The sequence below is a fragment of the Rhinatrema bivittatum genome, chromosome 5 (genome assembly GCF_901001135.1).
Source record: "Rhinatrema bivittatum chromosome 5, aRhiBiv1.1, whole genome shotgun sequence".
NCBI classification, from domain to species: Eukaryota; Metazoa; Chordata; class Amphibia; order Gymnophiona; family Rhinatrematidae; genus Rhinatrema; species Rhinatrema bivittatum.
Window position 1 is genome coordinate 164227540 of NC_042619.1, and position 17576 is coordinate 164245115.

Sequence of the window (17576 nt, forward strand, 5' to 3'; positions counted from 1 at the left end):
GTATACCTGAAGTCACTAATGCATGCAATAAGAACATAAGAAATTGCCATGCTGGGTCAGACCAAGGGTCCATCAAGCCCAGCATCCTGTTTCCAATAGAGGCCAAAACCAGGCCAGAAGAACCTGGCAATTACCCAAACACTAAGAAGATCCCAAGCTACTGATGCAATTAATAGCAGTGGTTATTCCCTAAGTCAACTTGATTAATAGCCATTAATGGACTTCTCCTCCAAGAACTTATCCAAACCTTTTTTGAACCCAGCTACACTAACTGCACTAACCACATCCTCTGGCAACAAATTGCAGAGCTTTATTGTGCGTTGAGTGAAAAAGAATTTTCTCCGATTAGTCTTAAATGTGCTACTTGCTAACTTCATAGAATGCCCCCTAGTCCTTCTATTATTCGAAAGTGAAAATAATCGAGTCACATCTACTCGCTCAAGACCTCTCATGATCTTAAAGACCTCCATCATATCCCCCCTCAGCCGTCTCTTCTCCAAGCTGAACAGCCCTAATCTCTTCAGCCTTTCCTCATAGGGAAGCTGTTCCATCCCCTTTATCATTTTGGTTGCCCTTCTCTGTACCTTCTCCATCGCAACTATATCTTTTTTGAGATGCGGCGACCAGAATTGTACACAGTATTCAAGGTGTGGTCTCACCATGGAGCGAGAGGGGCATTACGACATTTTCCGTTCTATTAACCATGCCCTTCCTAATAATTCCTAACATTCTATTTGCTTTTTTGGCTGCTGCAGCACACCGAGCTGACGATTTTAAAGTATTATCCACTACGATGCCTAGATCTTTTTCCTGGGCGGTAGCTCCCAATATGGAACCTAACATTGTGTAACTACAGCAACAGTTATTTTTCCCTATATGCAACACCTTGCACTTGTCCACATTAAATTTCATCTGCCATTCCATCTGAAAACCTGACTGGTTAAATGTGTCTGCAGGAAAAGGTTAGGAAATACTGCTGAAAGACTACAAACTCCTGAGACAAAGTAGCAAAGTTAAAAGGCCAGCATCTGTCAAATGCCAAAAGAAACTTTGAGTTGTGCCTGACAAGGCTACTTCATATAGGGAGCCAAGATTCCAGGAAAAGGTCTAATACTGAAGAACTCCAGGCAAACAACCTCCTCAAACAAGACAAAAAGAAAAAAAAAAACACTAAACAAACCTCTTGAGCAGGAATCTGCTAATCAAGGCTTCCCAAAACGGACCTGGAGACCCTACAGTCAGGTTTTCAAGATAGCATGAGATAAAATTTACATATTTGTTTAGCTATCCTGAAAACCTGACCGACTATGGGGTCCCCTGGGCAGGTTGGTAAGCCTTTGAAAACCCACAAACCAGTCTCATTTTTAGTTTCCACCATGAATACACATGAGATCTATTTGCATGCATTGTCTCTACTATATACGAATATGCCTCATGCACATTCCTTCTGGAAATCCTAAAAACTAGACTGCAGCCCACAAGGACAGGATTTGGGGGTCCTCTGGCCCAAGAAGGACATGGAGAAATTAAAATACACTAGAAAAGACTAATTGGAGGAACCATGTTAAGAGAAATAAAGATACAAGTGTATAGGAACGAACCAAAGAAAGATATCCTAGACAGCACCCGTTAAAGCAAGAGCTCCCAAAACGTGCCCTGAAAAGCTCAAAAGATCTTTCTGCAAGTTCCTTTCTGCCTAATCAACTGGGCAATTCAAGATGAAAAGGTAGAGGAGTTAGTCAAGGATTTGAAATACACATCTATTGTAATTTTCATCACTAAAGCCATGAAACGAGCCTCAACGGTATATGCTACTGCTATTTTGAGATAGGACCTACGAAATTTCATAAGCGCTTCCTAAACTGATCGCGGTACTTCAGCAGTTCCGGGCGACCTGAAGAGAAGCAAGGAGGTCTTACTTCTCACCTCTGACAGAGATAGAAGCTGCAAGCAGCGATCTCAGTTTCGTCCTAATTACACAATAGTTAGCTTTACCTCATACCTACGCTAAACAGAAAAATAAAGAGATTGGCTCCAACAACCAAATTTCAACCCCTTATTACCCCGTCGCAGTACTTCCTCTCCCTTCCACCACGTTCTGCCACTGCTTTCTGCCTGAAACCTCTATCAGGTACTTTAACTTTCCTGGTCTGTCTGGTCGCTGTCCAATCAGTACGAAGTACTTCCGCTCCTCAACCAATCAAATTGCCAAAGGTCTCTCGTTACCCAATGAAATCGCACCCGCTTCAGAAATTCGAATGGAAACTCCCCGCCCCTTAGCAACGAAGCTTCCTATTTTATCCTTCGAGCAGTAGGGGACTGGAAAGGAATTTAGTATCTATCAATCTATCACTTTATCGTATGGAGTGCATAAAAACGGTAGATCTTTCATGTATTTTTATACTCGTTTTCTTAAATAAACGTTATATTTTAAGACCAAACGAGAATCTTGCTCGATGACGTATTTCCGCCATCGCTGACATTATCCACTCACAGCTTCCGGTGGTGAGATACAGAATGGCGAGCGCTGCGAACCTGAGTGCTGTTAGAGACACCATGGACGGTGAGCGTTCTGTAGGCAGAGGGTATGCCTCTGCTTCCCAGCTAAGGGCCGCGTAATTGCTTTGCTGAATGTAGTGCCTGGGTGTGGTGGCGCACCTTCCTGTGCGAGAGCTCGCCTGCTCTTTGCAAACAAATGCAGAACAGAGCTGCTGTACTCTGTGCAATGGGACAAGAGTTGGAGCTGAGGCAGGAGATATTGTTCTTCTCTGTTGTGTGGGTGTATACTCCACTTTGCTGTCACTCTGGTCTGTGCCTGCTGGAGCTGTACGGATTGTGATGACGTTAGGGAGGGCTGGTTACCGTTAGTGACGTAGAAGGTGTGTGCGGCTCGCGCTGTTATTCCCGCCGGCGCGCGCCTGGTCTGTGATATACTGTGGCAGCGTCCGCGCATGTAATTCTATTGCAGTACGAGGCAGCGTAGCCTCTGAACTGGATATTTGAACCAGGGCTATCAGCTGTGGCAGGACTTCTTTCTAGAATCCAAGTCCCCTTTTCCTCTTCCCCCCCCCCCCCGCCCCCTGCTTTTGAAGCAGAGAGCAATAATAGAATTGCATCAACAGTACAAATGCTTATTGGTTAAGGAAAGCAACCACCGCACCAGTAAGTTACCCCATGCACTTTTTTTTCTTCATTTCCATCCTCTAGCCCAGTGGTTATCAACCTTTTTTTGGCCGGGACACACCTGACAGATGGTTCTCACATGTGTGAGACACTGAGCATGTGACCATCATGGTGCTAAATGTAAACATGCACTCTGCATCCACAGGAATCCCCTTAACCCCTAGCAATGAGTGCAGAGCAGATCTAGGGCATTACTCTGTTCAACTCACCATAAAAAAAAAGATAGTCTGGTTCTGATGACATCCAGTAAAAGCAAAACAAACTCCTTTTACTACCAGGCACAATAGCCTTCCTTATGAAAAGACAGTAATTTACCACTAATGCGTATCATATTGAGAAAACACAACAAATAAGATTGATACAAATGCCTATATGCTAGTAAAATATCTCACCTTCACCATCTCCAGAAAAAACACAAATTATAAATATGGAGACAAACTGCAATGGAAAACCAAAAAAGTCACTGCATGTGAAGGAGGCCCCACCCTGATTGGAGGTGGGCTCACACCGACCCCAACCTGAAACTCCTAACATCAGGACTCGATATACCAGAATCACCCGCTCTACAAAGGGTCTGCTGCCTGCAATAAAGCTTATGGATAGGATAGAGAAACTGCACATATTAGCCAAACTGCTAGCAAGCTTTCACACACTGTTCTTATTGTCTTTTAGTAATGCTGATAGACTTCATTTATGTTTGCCAAGTCAGTAACCTTGCTGAGCACAGAGAACTGACCAGAACAAAGGCGCATTATGTATAAGGCAGTATTGTTGCAATTCCTTTCACAGAACTGCAGTTCCCGACAGCCTCTCCTGCAAATGACATATCAGTATCCACATGACCTGAAGCCAGAACAAAGGAGAAGAATCAGGAAAGTTCCAGGCTGGAAGAAGGAGGGAGTCACGTAGCCCCTCAGTTGGGATATGCTGGCTCAGCAATGTGTAGAACGCATGTGTAAAAGATAAATATGAAATGTATAAAAAGTTTCTCCCTGCAAAGGGGGATATGCAGTATTACTGAAACATTTCAGCTGCATCTTATTGCTGACAAATAAAACTTTTCCTTCTCAGACCAGTGCCTGAAGTCTTCTGTTTGCACCTGCTGTTTGTTACCCTGTTACACATAACAGTGCAAACCTGGAGAAATGGAAAGAGAAATATAGAACCTAACAGACTCTCAGGATTTGCAATAATGCACACAAACTAACCCACACAAAGTTACACCTGTATTATGGATCTCATTCAAACAGTAACAACCCGATTTAAGAAATACAACTATTAAATCAAGCCCTAAACACTAATACATTTCCCATTAGGAAAACAGAATAAGCTAAGCTGCTATAGAGCCCCATGCAGAAATAATTGTAAAGCTATACTAAAAATGTTACAAAACAGCTGCTGAACAGAATAATATCCAACAATTAAAAACTCAAAAATTATTAAAACATGTCCAAATATCAATAAAATATTTCAAAACAGACATTGCATAATACCCAATAATCAATAGTCAATCAAGAAAAATAAATTTAAAAAGTCACCTTTACTTATACTCTCTAGCAACTCTCCTATTCCTTTCCCTTCCAAGCCAATAGCACTCACCAGGAGCAGCAAGGGCTGCTGAAGCTCTGTCCTCACAGTCCTCTTCCTTTGCATCTAAAGCACAGATCGTGGCAGGGGGAGGGGGGCCCGCAGGGGGCAGTCTGAGGGGGAGTCAGATCCTCTGGATGAGGATCCGGATTCTTTCTCCCCTTTTTCGCCTGAGTTTGTGCTCTTGATGCTTAAGGCTTTTTTTAGCCCGAGAGGCCGCTGGGCGGCCCTTTCACAAGCGCCGGGCCACTGATTCTTCCCCCCCCCCCCCCCCCCCAAAGGGGAGGAGATCCAAGCTCTCAGGTGCCACAAGACTGCAGCGGATCCAGGTGCCTCTAAAGGTGAGGAATTTTAGAGGGGGTCTCCTTCGAGGAATCTGAGGGGGATTTGCCTCAAGTGGATAGTGCCTCAGACACTGATCCCAATCGGGGCCCGCAGGACCCGTCCGAGGAAGCAGAGTCTTTCCTGTCTGTAGAGGGTGATGATCCCAAGGTGCTGCATCTTTTTCACAAGGAGGAGCTAGGTCCCTTGATTCCGCATGTCCTGGCAGAGTTAGGCATAGCGGCTCCCCAAGTAGATTCAGAACAGGAGGAAGTGGACCCAGTCATGGCGGGCCTGTGGGGTCCAGCCAAAATTCTTCCTAAGTCGGTGCAGCAGTTGTTGGTCAGGGAGTGGGAGACTCCAGTGACTGGCCTGAAGGTGAGCAGAACTATGGACAAGCTGTATCTGCTGCCATAGGACACTTTGGAGTTGTTTCGGATTCCGAAGGTGGATGCCTCAGTTTCGGCGGTTATAAAGAGGATGACGAACCCAGTTGCGGGGGCCACCACTCTGAAGGATGTGCAAGATCAGAAGCTTGAGCTACATCTTAAAAAGATTTTTGAGGTGTCAGCGCTGGACTTTTGGGTAGCTGTCTGCAGCAGTTTTATGCTTCGAGCATCTCTGCAATGGATGCAGTAGTTACAAGAACATGAGGATATGTCACCCATTGAGTCTCAGCAGGCAGAACGTCTGGAAGCTGTGGTTGTGTATGATGCTGATACCTTTTGACCTCATTCGTATTTTGTCCAGATTGATGGTTTCCATGCTTTTTGCCAGGAGACTTCCTTGGTTGCAGAACTGGTCTGCTGATAATTCCTCAAAGGCTCAGGTCGGGGCATTGCCATTCAAAGACAAGCTTCTTTTTTGTGAGGACTTGGATCAGCTGATAAAGCTGTTGGGAGAGAATAAGGTTCACAAATTGCTGGAGGACAAATCCAAGGGGGTCTAAGGAATCTTTTCAGTCTCGCTTCCGGTTTCGAGGGCAAAAATCGCTTTAGGCAAAGTAGAGCTCCGGTTACTGGTCAGCAGCAGGCCTCGGGGGGGATCATAGTCCTGGAATCAGTCCCTTCGGACCCCCAGACTGGGTAGAGATGGCTTCAGCCAGGGTTCTGGTGGAGGTAAATCCTCACAATGAAGCGAGGCTGGTCCACTCCTCCGTACTGGTGATAGGAGGTTGTCTCAATCATTTTTACGAGGAGTGGGCCAAGATCTCGTCAGACCAGTGGGTTCTAAGCATGATAGAACACGGTTACACTTTAGTTTGCTTGTCCATTGCAAAGCCTCTTCATAGTATCTCCCTGTGCCGTGACGGAAAAGAAGCGAATCACGCTTTAGACTCTCGATCGATTGCGTTGTCTGGGAGTCATAGTTCCAGTACCTCCGCAGGAGAAAAGAATGGGTAGTCACTCCATTTATTTTGTGGTGCCCAAAAAGGACTGGATGTTCCACCCAATATTGGACTTAAAGAAAGTGAATCTAGCTCTCAAAGTTACTCATTTTCAAATAACAACTTTGCATTCCATCATCATGGCAATTCGAAAAAGCATACCTGGATCTGATGGAGGAGTATCTGCGTATCTTTATCCATCCGGACCACCAGGTGTATCTCTGGTTCTTGGTGATAGGAGAGCATTTTCAATTTTGCGCTCTCCTGTTCGGCATGGCAACAGCTCCCAGGACCTTCACCAAGGGTGGTGGCGGCCCTCCAGAAAGAGGATGTGTTTATGCACCCATATCTGGATGACTGACTGATTCGAGCAAAGTTGGAGCACCTGTGCAAGCAAGTAGTGGAGGTAGTGATGCGCTGCTTGTAGTTGGATTGGATAGTGAACTTATCCAAAAGCCAGTTTCTCCCCTCCCAAGTATTCAAATTTCTGGGAGTACGTTTCCATACCTGAGTGGGGAAGGTTTTTCTCATGGAGGTGCGCAAGCTCAAGTTACAGTCCTAGGTGTGGGGTCTCTCTTGTAGGCCCGTGTGCCCAGGGTATGGGATTACTTACAGGTTCTAGGCCAGGGTTGGGCAAGTCCGGTCCTCGAGAGCTGCAAACCAGTCGGGTTTTCAGGATACCCCTAATGAATATGCATGAAATAGATTTGCATACAACTGAAACAGTGTGTATGCAGGTCTCTCTCATGCATATTCATTAAGGATATCCTGAAAACCCGACTGGTTTGCAGCCCTCGAGGACCGGAATTGCCCATCCCTGTTCTAGGCTCCATGGCATCTACCTTGGAACTTGTTCCCTGAGCATTTGCTCATATGCGGCCCCTTCAACAGGCATTGCTATCCTGCTGGGATCCCGTATTTGTACAGTTTCATCTTCCCCTACCGCTTACCGATTTCACAAGGTCCAGTCTGTAATGGTGGCTTTCTCAAAGCCATTTGAGCTGTGGAGTGGACTTGGAAGTTCCTCAGTGGATGGTGGTGACTACCGATGCCATCCTGTCCAGTTGTGGAGCAGTCTGCGAGTCCCAGTCTGTCCAAGGTCAGTGGTCATTGGAGGAAGCATCATGGACCATCAAATGTCTCGAGACATTCTTACCTCTGTTGCGCAACCGTCTAGTCAGGATTTTGTCCAACAATGTGACGACGGCCTACATCAACTGCCAAGGGGGGACCAGGAGTCAAGCAGTAGCTCAGGAAGCAGAGATGCTCATGTGTTGGGCAGAGCACCATATGTTTGATAGCAGCCTCCCACATTATGGGGTCCGACAATGTGCAGGCCGACTTTCTCAGCCAGCGGCAGGTGAATCCTGGAGAATGGAAACACTGAAGAAGCGATGTGTCTCATTACCTGCAGATGGGGTATTCCTCATTTGGATCTAATGGTGGCTCAGCAGAATTCCAAGTCTCCTCGATTCTTCAGTCGCAGGAGAGAGCGAGAAGCAGAAGGAAGGGGTCGATGCCCTGGTTTTTCCTTGGCCAAGCAACATTCTGATCTGTGTTTCTGCCATGGCCTCTAGTGGGCAAGATAGTCAGGAGAATAGAGGTACAACTAGGAAGAGTAATTCTGGTGGCTCCAGAGTGGCCTTGTAGACCTTGGTTTGCGGATTTGGACAATCTGGCACTGGATGGCCTTTTGAGACTGGGTCATCTTCCGAACCTGCTATGTCAGGGACCCATATTTTTTAGATCAGGCAGATCGCTTTTGTCTAGCGGCTTGGTTTTTGAGAGGTGGCGATTTAAGAAAGAAGGGATATTCTGAGGATGTTATTACTACTCTGTTGCAGGCTTGGAAGACTTCCACGTCTCTGGCGCATGAAAGGGTGTGGAGGATTTTCGAGTCTTGTGCACTGATCAAAAGATCAAGCCACAGCGAGCATCTGTGACACAGACCCTGGCTTTTCTGCATAAAGTGTTGACAAAATGTTTGTCTTTCAACTCCCTAAGAGTTCAGGTTTCGGCTCTGGGCTGTTTTTGAGGCCAGATTCATGGAAATCTTCTGTCATCACATCCAGATGTGCATTTTCTCAGGGGTGCGAAGCATTTGCAGCCACCTCCTAGATCAGTATGTCCCTCATGGAGTCTTAATTTGGTTCTCAAAGGCATGTGCATTGCCGTTTGAGCCTCTTAAAAGGGCTACTTTAAAAGATCTCACTTTGAAGGTTTTTTTTTGGGGGGGGGGGGCGGGGCTATTTGTTCGGCCAGATGGGTCTCTGAACTTCAAGCCTTGTCCTGTAGGGAGCATTTCTTACGGATCTCAGATTCGGGGGCCTCGTTGAGGACTGTTCCATCTTTTCTACCTAAGGGGGTTTTGGCATTTCACTTGAGTCAATCGGTGGAACTTCCAGCTTTTTCAAATCTGGAGCCTGGGGTGCCTCATGGATGTTGGACACACCTTGTTATGTTACTTGGAGGTTACTAACAGTTTCAGATTGTCAGAACACCTTTTTGTGCTGTGGAGTGGTGTGAAAAAGCATCAGAAGGCTTTGAAAGTCACGATTGCGTGTTGGTTGAAGGAGGCCATTGCTTCAGCTTACATTTGTTGCTGTCATCCTGTCCAGGAGGGTTTACGGGCTCATTCAACCCGGTCCCACACGGCCTCCTGGGCAGAATGTCAGCTGGTGTCCCTGCAAGAGATTTGCAGGGCAGAAAATTGGAAATCTTTGCATACTTTTGCCAGACACCTTAGATCGGATGTTTAGGCGCCGGAAATTGCTAGTTTCAGAGAGAGCATCCGAACGGGACTCCCACAGTCCCACCCAGTTTAGGGAAGCTTTGTTACATCCCAGGAGTCTGGACTGATCTGGGTACATACAGTGAAAGGAAAACTGGTTCTTACCTGCTAATTTTCATTCCTGTAGTACCACAGATCAGTCCAGAGTCCCGCCCAAGGGATGTGTGTTTTTGGAGAGCCCGCTCGATCTGTCTTTTTTTGTCTGTTGTCCTCATTGTCTGAAGAATGGCACAGGCTTCTTTTTCTCCTCCAGAAGTTTTCAGATCGTTATGTTGTTTTTCCTCTGCTCATTCGAGTGGAGTTGATTCTAAAGTTTGTTAGGGGTGTTTTTACTGTATCAGCTTGGGAACATAGTAATACTGAGGGACTGTAGGTGCTACCAGGTTATATGCCGGTAGCTGTAAAAGATTTCTTTGTCTCCATCTGTTGGAAGGGAGGCAAAACCCAGGAGTCTGGACTGATCTGTGGTACTACAGGAACGAAAATTAGCAGGCAAGAACCAATTTTCCTTTATATGTGCAAGTTTGCTTTGAAATTCTGGGGTAAAGTCTGCACATAAAAGGTACATGCAGAGACATTACCTCAACAGGTGCAGTTATAAAATCACAGTCTCTATGCGGTTTATTTTAAAAAAATGTATTAGCCACTTAGAATGCAGAGCATTAACTAAAATGAGTTATATCTGTTCATGCAATTATCATCCTTGATAAATTGAGCTCATAGTAATGGTTCAGCAACTGGTGAACTTGAGAATACAGTATTTAATTCTTGGCAGTTTTGTATGTATTTAAAACCCAAGGTATTGTTTGGAAGCGCTGTTTTCTAATGGTTTTTCCTGTAGCTAAAAATTAGAATAAAACTATTAATGAATATGGTCATTATATGCTACTATATTAAATCTATCTTTTTGTTTTTTAGTTCTACTTGAGATTTCAAGATTATTGAACACTGGCTTGGATATGGAAACATTATCTATTTGTGTTAGACTTTGTGAACAGGGAATCAATCCAGAAGCTTTATCTTCTGTTATTAAAGAACTTCGAAAGGCTACAGAAGCATTAAAGGTAAGGGCTATTTTGAAAGTTATTTGGGTCCTTAAAAAGTAAGAAAATACAATATCAGATGCTGTTCTTGAAGCTTTTTTCATAAATTATAGACTTGGCTTTTTAGGTGTGATCTGTAAAGTGAGAAGCATATTTTAAACTAATATGAGGCTAAGAACTTTGGTAATGAAACATTCACTTTAGAGGGTTGGAAGATGTAAAAATAAGTGTAAAATCGTACGTTTAGGTTAGCCAGCTCACAATTAAGAGGGCAAAAACCAGCATATACTAAGCAGAAAAAGGATTTGGGAGTAATCATCTTTGATATGACGTTTACTGGTTAATGTGATAAAGTAGAGGGGAAAGCTAATTGTATGCTTGAGTGTAGTATACTCCCAGTAAGCGTACATGTTGGGAATGGCATTCTTTTAGTCTCCTCATTTTCTTTGTCTAAAATGAAGACCCCCCAATCCAGTGTGTTTGTCTGCCATTGCCAAAATGTTTGAGAGTGCCACCTTGTATCTTCTTTATGCTGACATAATCCTAGTAGTGTCTCCCCATTAGCACCCAGTCTCTTTCTTAGGGCAGTAGAGTGCCGAACACTGGGAAATCAGTGCAATCTTCTCTTCTGCATAGTCCTAATGCTGGCATTTTCTCTCTTCTGCGTGGTCCTAGTACCATTTGCTTCCATTTATTGCTAACTTTATCTCCAGGGCCCAATCTGTCAGACTTTGGAACAAAGTCTGACAGATTGGGTGGGGTGTGGAGGGTGCCATCTTAGCTGGCACCCTCCACACCCCACCGCTCAAAACTGCTCATCTCTCCTCCACCAGAGATAGAGCATTTACCATAGCAGGACCCTCCCTATGGAACTCACTCCCCACCTCACTCCGCCTCGAACCCTCCCTAATCATCTTCAAAAAAGGCATCAAAACATGGCTCTTCCTGCAGGCCTACCCCGACTCCAACCAAACCTAACCCCCGCCCCTGCCACACCCCCACGTCCTGCCACACCTCCCTACAAGAAAAGGTTAATTATGCAACCCATGAAAATGTAAGAATTTTTGTTTATGCTGTTATCCCACTAAGAATATTGTTAAGACTGTTATTTCAGTTCCTATCCACCTTTCTCCTTTCTCTCCTACTCTTGTTTTTCTCGCCCCTTAGGCTCTAGCTGTCTCCCTACCCCCCTCTCTCCCTTTTCCTCCTCTGCTCCCCTTCCCCTTTCCCGGTTATTTGTAATTTCTATTTCTATTTCCTTTTCTCCATGAGTTTATTGTGAACCGGTATGATGTGTCCCACGAATATCAGTATATTAAAAGTTCATAAATAAATAAATAAAGACTGGCAGGACGAAGAATCTAGAAAATCAAAATATGGCATTACTATTCCATATAGCTTCTATCCTCCAAAGTGCAAAGCTATGGCTGCTGTCGCTTCACTTGTGATATTAGGTCACAGAGAGAAATGATCTCTGCATAAGGTGTTCTTTCTTGATTTCAGGCAAGAATGCCTAAAAAGTAGACCCTTGTGTAGGTCACTAGAGCGACCACATTCTGAATACTGTGTTTATTTTTGAAGGCTATACATTTATAAGGACATTGAGAGAATGAAAACACTTTACAAGTAGTGCAGGACCTGCAACAAAATCCCTATACAAAGATGTTCGAGAAACACAAAACATACCCTAAAGGAAAAAAGGAATATAATAGAAGCATTAAAATATTTGGATGTGGTGTGGAGGTTTGATTCCTTCCCAACCCTCATCTTACCCACACCCCCCCTCCGGCTTGTTATTTTGCTTCCTTTTTCCACTTATTGGTGGACCATTGTTGGGCCTAAAGGATTGCTTTTTTTGCCAGATTGTCCTCATAGCTGGCATGGCATTGGTAGTTTAGCTAATTTAAACCTTTCCTATGCCAAATGTTTCAGCAGCTGGTAGGTTGAGGCCAATAAATAGCCTACGAACGCTATCCTTAGCATCTTTTGCAGCTATGCTCTTTAACTTGCTGGCTTGTTTGTCTTATTTGTTGGGGGTAAGGAGCATTGCTATTCAGTATTGTTCACCCTTACCCTATTTGCATGATTTAATATTGAGTTGCATTGTTTCTTTATTAAATATCTTATTTCCTAGCGCGTAGACAGATGGACTTGGTACCAGTGGGTTTATACTCCCCTGCCAGTAGATGGAGGCGGAGCAAGCTGACATTACAGTATATATAGCCCTGTAGTGACCCCAGCCTGCCACTATTCTCCATCTCAAGCAGATGGTGGACGTGCATCTCCCTATGGGAATAGGTATTCCTGGACAGAGGATAGTGGGAGGGAGCAGCACCTGATGACAGGGAGATGTGACTCAGCTCATGGTCTTTGGGGAGCTGGAGGGAAGAGGAGTATAGACAAAAGACAGAACAAAAGGAGGATGGCAGTATGTGAACATGGGATACTCAGGCCACTTTCTTCTTTACTCCGTCTTAGCTGCCCGTGGTTGTTGGTCCTGATAGCATGTACAGAAGTGCAGCTGTGCTTATTGGTGACAATAGACGGAAACAGGCAGCTTGGTATGAGGGCTCAAGACTAAACCTTCAGGATACCATACATATAGAAATATAGAAGATGTTGGCAGAAAGATCATTTGGTCCACCTAGTCTGCCCAGGTGTATCTGCCTACTGTGCTGTCACAGGGCTTACATGATCTGTTGTCTTCTCCCTCTCTTTGCAAATACGGTCCTTTAAGTCCTATACCGAAGGGTCTTTAGTGGCAGAGAGAGGGAGAGATCAATAGATCAAATATGACCTGTCACAGCAAAGTAGGCAGGTACAAATGGGCATACTGGATGGACCAAATGATTCTTTTCTGCCAATACCTTCTATGTTTCTATATCGACAGAATTACAAATGATATAATACATGAAAAAGATAAAGCCTAACTAAATGGAGAAATTACTTACCTGATAATTTCATTTTCCTTAGTGTAGACAGATGGACTCAGGACCAGTGGATTTATGCTCCCCTGCCAGCAGATGAGATGGAGCAAGCTGACGTCACAGTATATGTAGCCCTGCAGTGACCACAGCCTGCAAAATACATGATTAAAAATAGATAACCAGACCTGTATTTAACCAACCTTAAACACTGAACTCACATAAGATTCTAGGCACCCCAAGCTAGGGCCTGGATGGACACTTTACCAGTAATCCGTGGGGACCCAGAGCCCCACAGGAGGACTATTGACACACTCCTGCGGCAGCCGAGGGCAGGAAGCTGAGTCCATCTGTCTACACTAAGGAAAATGAAATTATTAGGTAAGTAATTTTTCACGTAGATAAGCAGCTGAATTAGCCATGCTGTCTGGGATGTCCTCCCGTCCTGTAGGTGGCGGAGCTCTCAAAGTAAAGTTCTAAGTCTTGCTGTAGTGTGTGCCTGCTTGGCACCTCACCCTCTGCAGCGTCTCCTCAGTCCGTTTTTTTCTGCGAGCCTGACAGTACGCGGAGCTCTCGGTATCCTCAAGCTTTTTTTCTCTGAGAGAAAAGTTTGTTTTTCAAAAGAAGATTTCTGATCTTTCAATCACTTCTTACTAGTTAGTCTTAACTACTCTCAAGAAATCTGTTGAAAATACTTCAAAAATGCCTCGTCCAGGATTCAAATTCTGTGACTGTGGTAAAATAATGTCTGTCACAGACAGGCATCTAAAATGTTATATATGTCTGGGACCCCAGCATGAACAAAGTACTTGTGCTGACTGCGGATGGATATCCCCCAGGGCACAAGGTCAGAGGAAAGCTAAAATGGAGGCGTTGAGAAGACTAACGGTAGGCTCTCATACCCCCTCAAGGAGTCGACAAAATCCTTCCCAGGGCCGCAGCTTGCGCCAGAGTCGGCGCGGCCGTGTGCAGCATCATTGGGATGTTCACCTTTGTGGTCGGAGCTGTCAACGCCGATCACTGGAGCCGGCGATGCATCAAGTGCATCGACCGGAGTGGGTGCGTCGACCGGGACTGGTGCATCGACGCACTCACATTGACGCTTCGAAGCACCCGGCGCATCAACGCATAAACACAGACGCATCGACATACCCGGCACAGCTAAGTCAGACCATGCATCGGGCTCGAAGCATGGTCACTCCATCTCGACACACTGACGCATTATGGAGCAGGTGCATCATAAAAGGCATTCAGACTCGACTCCATCCGCACATAAGAGTCTAAAACCACCTAAAAAAACATCTCAGGACATAAAAAGAGGAGAGAACCATCTCCACTACTCATAGTGGATGATGACTCGAGTTCATCTCCTCCTGGGCCCTCTTCACCATCTTTACATTCTGAACAAGAGGAGCCATTACCAAAATGACCACGCAAGTCTTTACAAGAGAAACACAGACCTGCGGAGCATTCTCTTCCTGGCCCGGTGGACACTACACTAGTTAGACAGCCTCAGCAAGTTCAGGCATCTTAAGCCATGTCCCAAACTTCTCTGATCTTGGCGAACTTTTTAGCTTCCATGGCAGATTCGGAAACGCCTGCTGAACAACCACCATTGCAGGAACCCCAGTCGCCTCCGGGGAGCCCTATTCTGGGGACAAAGCCAACCTTACTTTCCCTACCACCACCAGATACTTCGCCAATAACATCCTCTCCTGGTTCTTCTATGGGATACCCGTCTGACCCGCCAGAAGACCAGCCAGAGCCAATTTCACCACCCGAGGACTTAACATATTCAAAGTTCCTGGAAAAGGTGGGTGAGACCCTTAATATAGAAACCAGAAAGTTACCAGATTCTAGGGCAGATATCCTAGGACTACTCAAAGTTTTCGAAACACCATCAGAGCCAGTAGCTTTACCTTCACATGAGGTACTTGACACCCTCATGAAGAGAGCCTGGGAAACATCTCACAGGACCGGCTACCTCCAGGAAATCTGAGCTAAAATACAGGATGCGCAAATCATCCTATTATTCTCATTTACAACTGCCACACGCATCAGTGGTAGTGGAATCCGCGATGCAGAAAGCACACAAATCACTGCTTCATTCCAGCACACCTCCCGGCCGAGATAAGTATATGGATGATTTTGGAAAACGGGCATTTCATTTGGAAATGTTAAATGCCAGAATACAACAGCATCAATTTGCGATAACGCAATATCTATTTGAATGTTTACAAGCCCTAAAGCCAAAACCGCAAGACGCAGTACCGGACAAGCAACTGCCGGAGGAGTTCCATAATATGGAAGAGGGAATGCGTCGAGACTTCAGTAAAGTCTACCGCGAATGCTATTGCAGCCAGAAGATTAGCATGGCTTCGAGCAAGTGCTATTCATGAAGATGTACAAGAAAAACTAGAAAATCTTCCATGTCTACCTGACAATTTATTTGGAGATCATTTTTAAGACACAGTAGCACAATTAAAGAAGCAAAAGCTAGAGGTACAGTCTTTGACTACTCCACCCTCTTTCTCTTACTACAGAGGTAACTATCCATCCTACCGATGACCACAATATCAAAGATGCTTCTTTAGCCCTTACTCACCTTCTCGGCCTTCTTATTATTATCCACGCCCTCAAATGACGCAAACCCAAACCTCTCGTCAATGTCAAAGACCTCCGAGGCAAGCTAGAGCACCTCAAGAACAGTCCCAACCTAAAACTTTCCAAAGTTTTTAGACCATCAGATACCACCACTACCTCTCTTAGTTAAGAACATAAGAAAATGCCATACTGGGTCAGACCAAGGGTCCATCAAGCCCAGCATCCTGTTTCCAACAGTGGCCAATCCAGGCCAAAAGAACCTGGCAAGTACCCAAAAACTAAGTCTATTCCATGTTACCATTGCTAATGGCAGTGGCTATTCTCTAAGTCAGAGCTTTCCAAAGTGTGTGTCACGACACTTTAATGTGTCGCCTGAGGTGTGCCGCGCAAGCCCGGTGCACGTGACACACCGGCAAGTGGGAACCAGTGCAGCCGCCTGTGGACCTCATCCCACTGGCGGCTGAGCAGTGAAGTTTCGCTGGGCTGGGCTGTGCTGTGTGCCAGAGACACACAGCATGAAGATCGGCAGGGCCGTGGTGGAGCTCACGTCACCACGGCTCGAAGAAAAAGGTCACGCAGGTGGTGCTCCTCCTTCCTGCCCACGCGGCCCCGGAAGAAAAATGTTGCCGGAGCCGCACGGGCAGGAAGGAGGTGGAGCATCAGCCACGTGCAGAAGAGGAGCAGCGGGCTGAGAGGAGGAGGAGGCCCGGTAGCAGGGACCCCACCGCGGATCGGCCCGCGAAGAAGAGGGACGCCACTGCCGCGGATCGGCCCGCGAAGAAGAGGGACGCCGCTGCCGCGGATCGGCCCGCGAAGAACAGGGCCGCTGCAGAGCCCATCCTGCAGCGACCCGTGAAGAGGAGCCCACAGGTAAGAGAGAGGCTGAGGGCCCGTAGAGTGCGTGTATGAGATGAGTTGAGAGATTGTGTGTGGGAGTGAGGACCTGAATGTTTGCAGAAACAGCATGTGAGAGCCTGTGTGTGTGTGAGAGAGACAGCATGTGCAAGAGAGAGACTGTGTATGAATGATTGTATGAGAGAGAGCATGTGACAGTGAGAGTCTGTGCTTGAGCAAGACAGCATGTGGGAGTGAGAGAGAGCCTGGGTGTGAGTCAGACAGCATGTGCAAGAGAGAGACTGTGTATGAATGATTGTATGAGAGAGAGCATGTGAGAGCCTGTGTGTGTGTGTGAGAGAGAGAGAGAAAGCATGTGAGAATGAGAACCTGACTGTATGTTTGAGGGAAGAAGATAGATGAAGAGAAAAGAAATAGAAAAAAAAGACAATATGAAAGGAATTGGCAAAAAAAATAAGAAAGGAAAGGTGGAACAAAAAAGCCTGTGACCAACCGATAAAAAACTAAGATCAGACAGCAAAGGTAAAAAAAAAAAAATTACTTTTTACTGATTTGCACATTACCAAAAATTACATATGCCAAAGTAGCATTTTCTCTATGCGGATCTCACAATGTACGAGATCAACCATGGAGGAAATGGAAACCCACGGGGCCTACACAGAGGAGGCAGCCTCCCAAATAGCCATGCGGCATCAGTGACAGTGGCAGCAGAGGAATGAGAGAGGCTCTTGAGGTTGCTGGCAAAAGAAAGAGAGGGGGTCTGCCTTTAGTGTGCATGTGAATGAATGGGAGTCTGCCTGGGGGTGTATGTGTGTGAATGCATGGGTGCCTGCCTGAGGGTGTGTCTGTGTATGAGAATGTATGGGTGTCTTCCTGGGGTT

The 17576-nt window shown here is 45.7% G+C and overlaps 2 protein-coding genes across 5 annotated transcripts in view; one reads left to right on the forward strand and one right to left on the reverse strand.

Moving 5' to 3' along the window:
• Positions 1-2814, reverse strand: part of BORA (BORA aurora kinase A activator) — a 273505-nt gene extending 270691 nt beyond the window's left edge. The window contains exon 1 of one of the 4 annotated variants that reach the window (XM_029603007.1): positions 2495-2814. In XM_029603007.1, coding sequence (XP_029458867.1) covers positions 2495-2558 — 64 coding nt within the window. In that variant the 5' untranslated portion in view covers positions 2559-2814. Of the gene's footprint in view, positions 1-2063; positions 2203-2494 lie in introns of those variants that run through there. The other 3 variants (XM_029603005.1, XM_029603004.1, XM_029603006.1) reach the window with 3 other exon arrangements.
• Positions 2430-17576, forward strand: part of MZT1 (mitotic spindle organizing protein 1) — a 33242-nt gene continuing 18095 nt past the window's right edge. The window contains exons 1-2 of the mRNA XM_029603008.1: positions 2430-2563; positions 10188-10333. Coding sequence (XP_029458868.1) covers positions 2518-2563; positions 10188-10333 — 192 coding nt within the window. The 5' untranslated portion in view covers positions 2430-2517. The remainder of the gene's footprint in view (positions 2564-10187; positions 10334-17576) is intronic.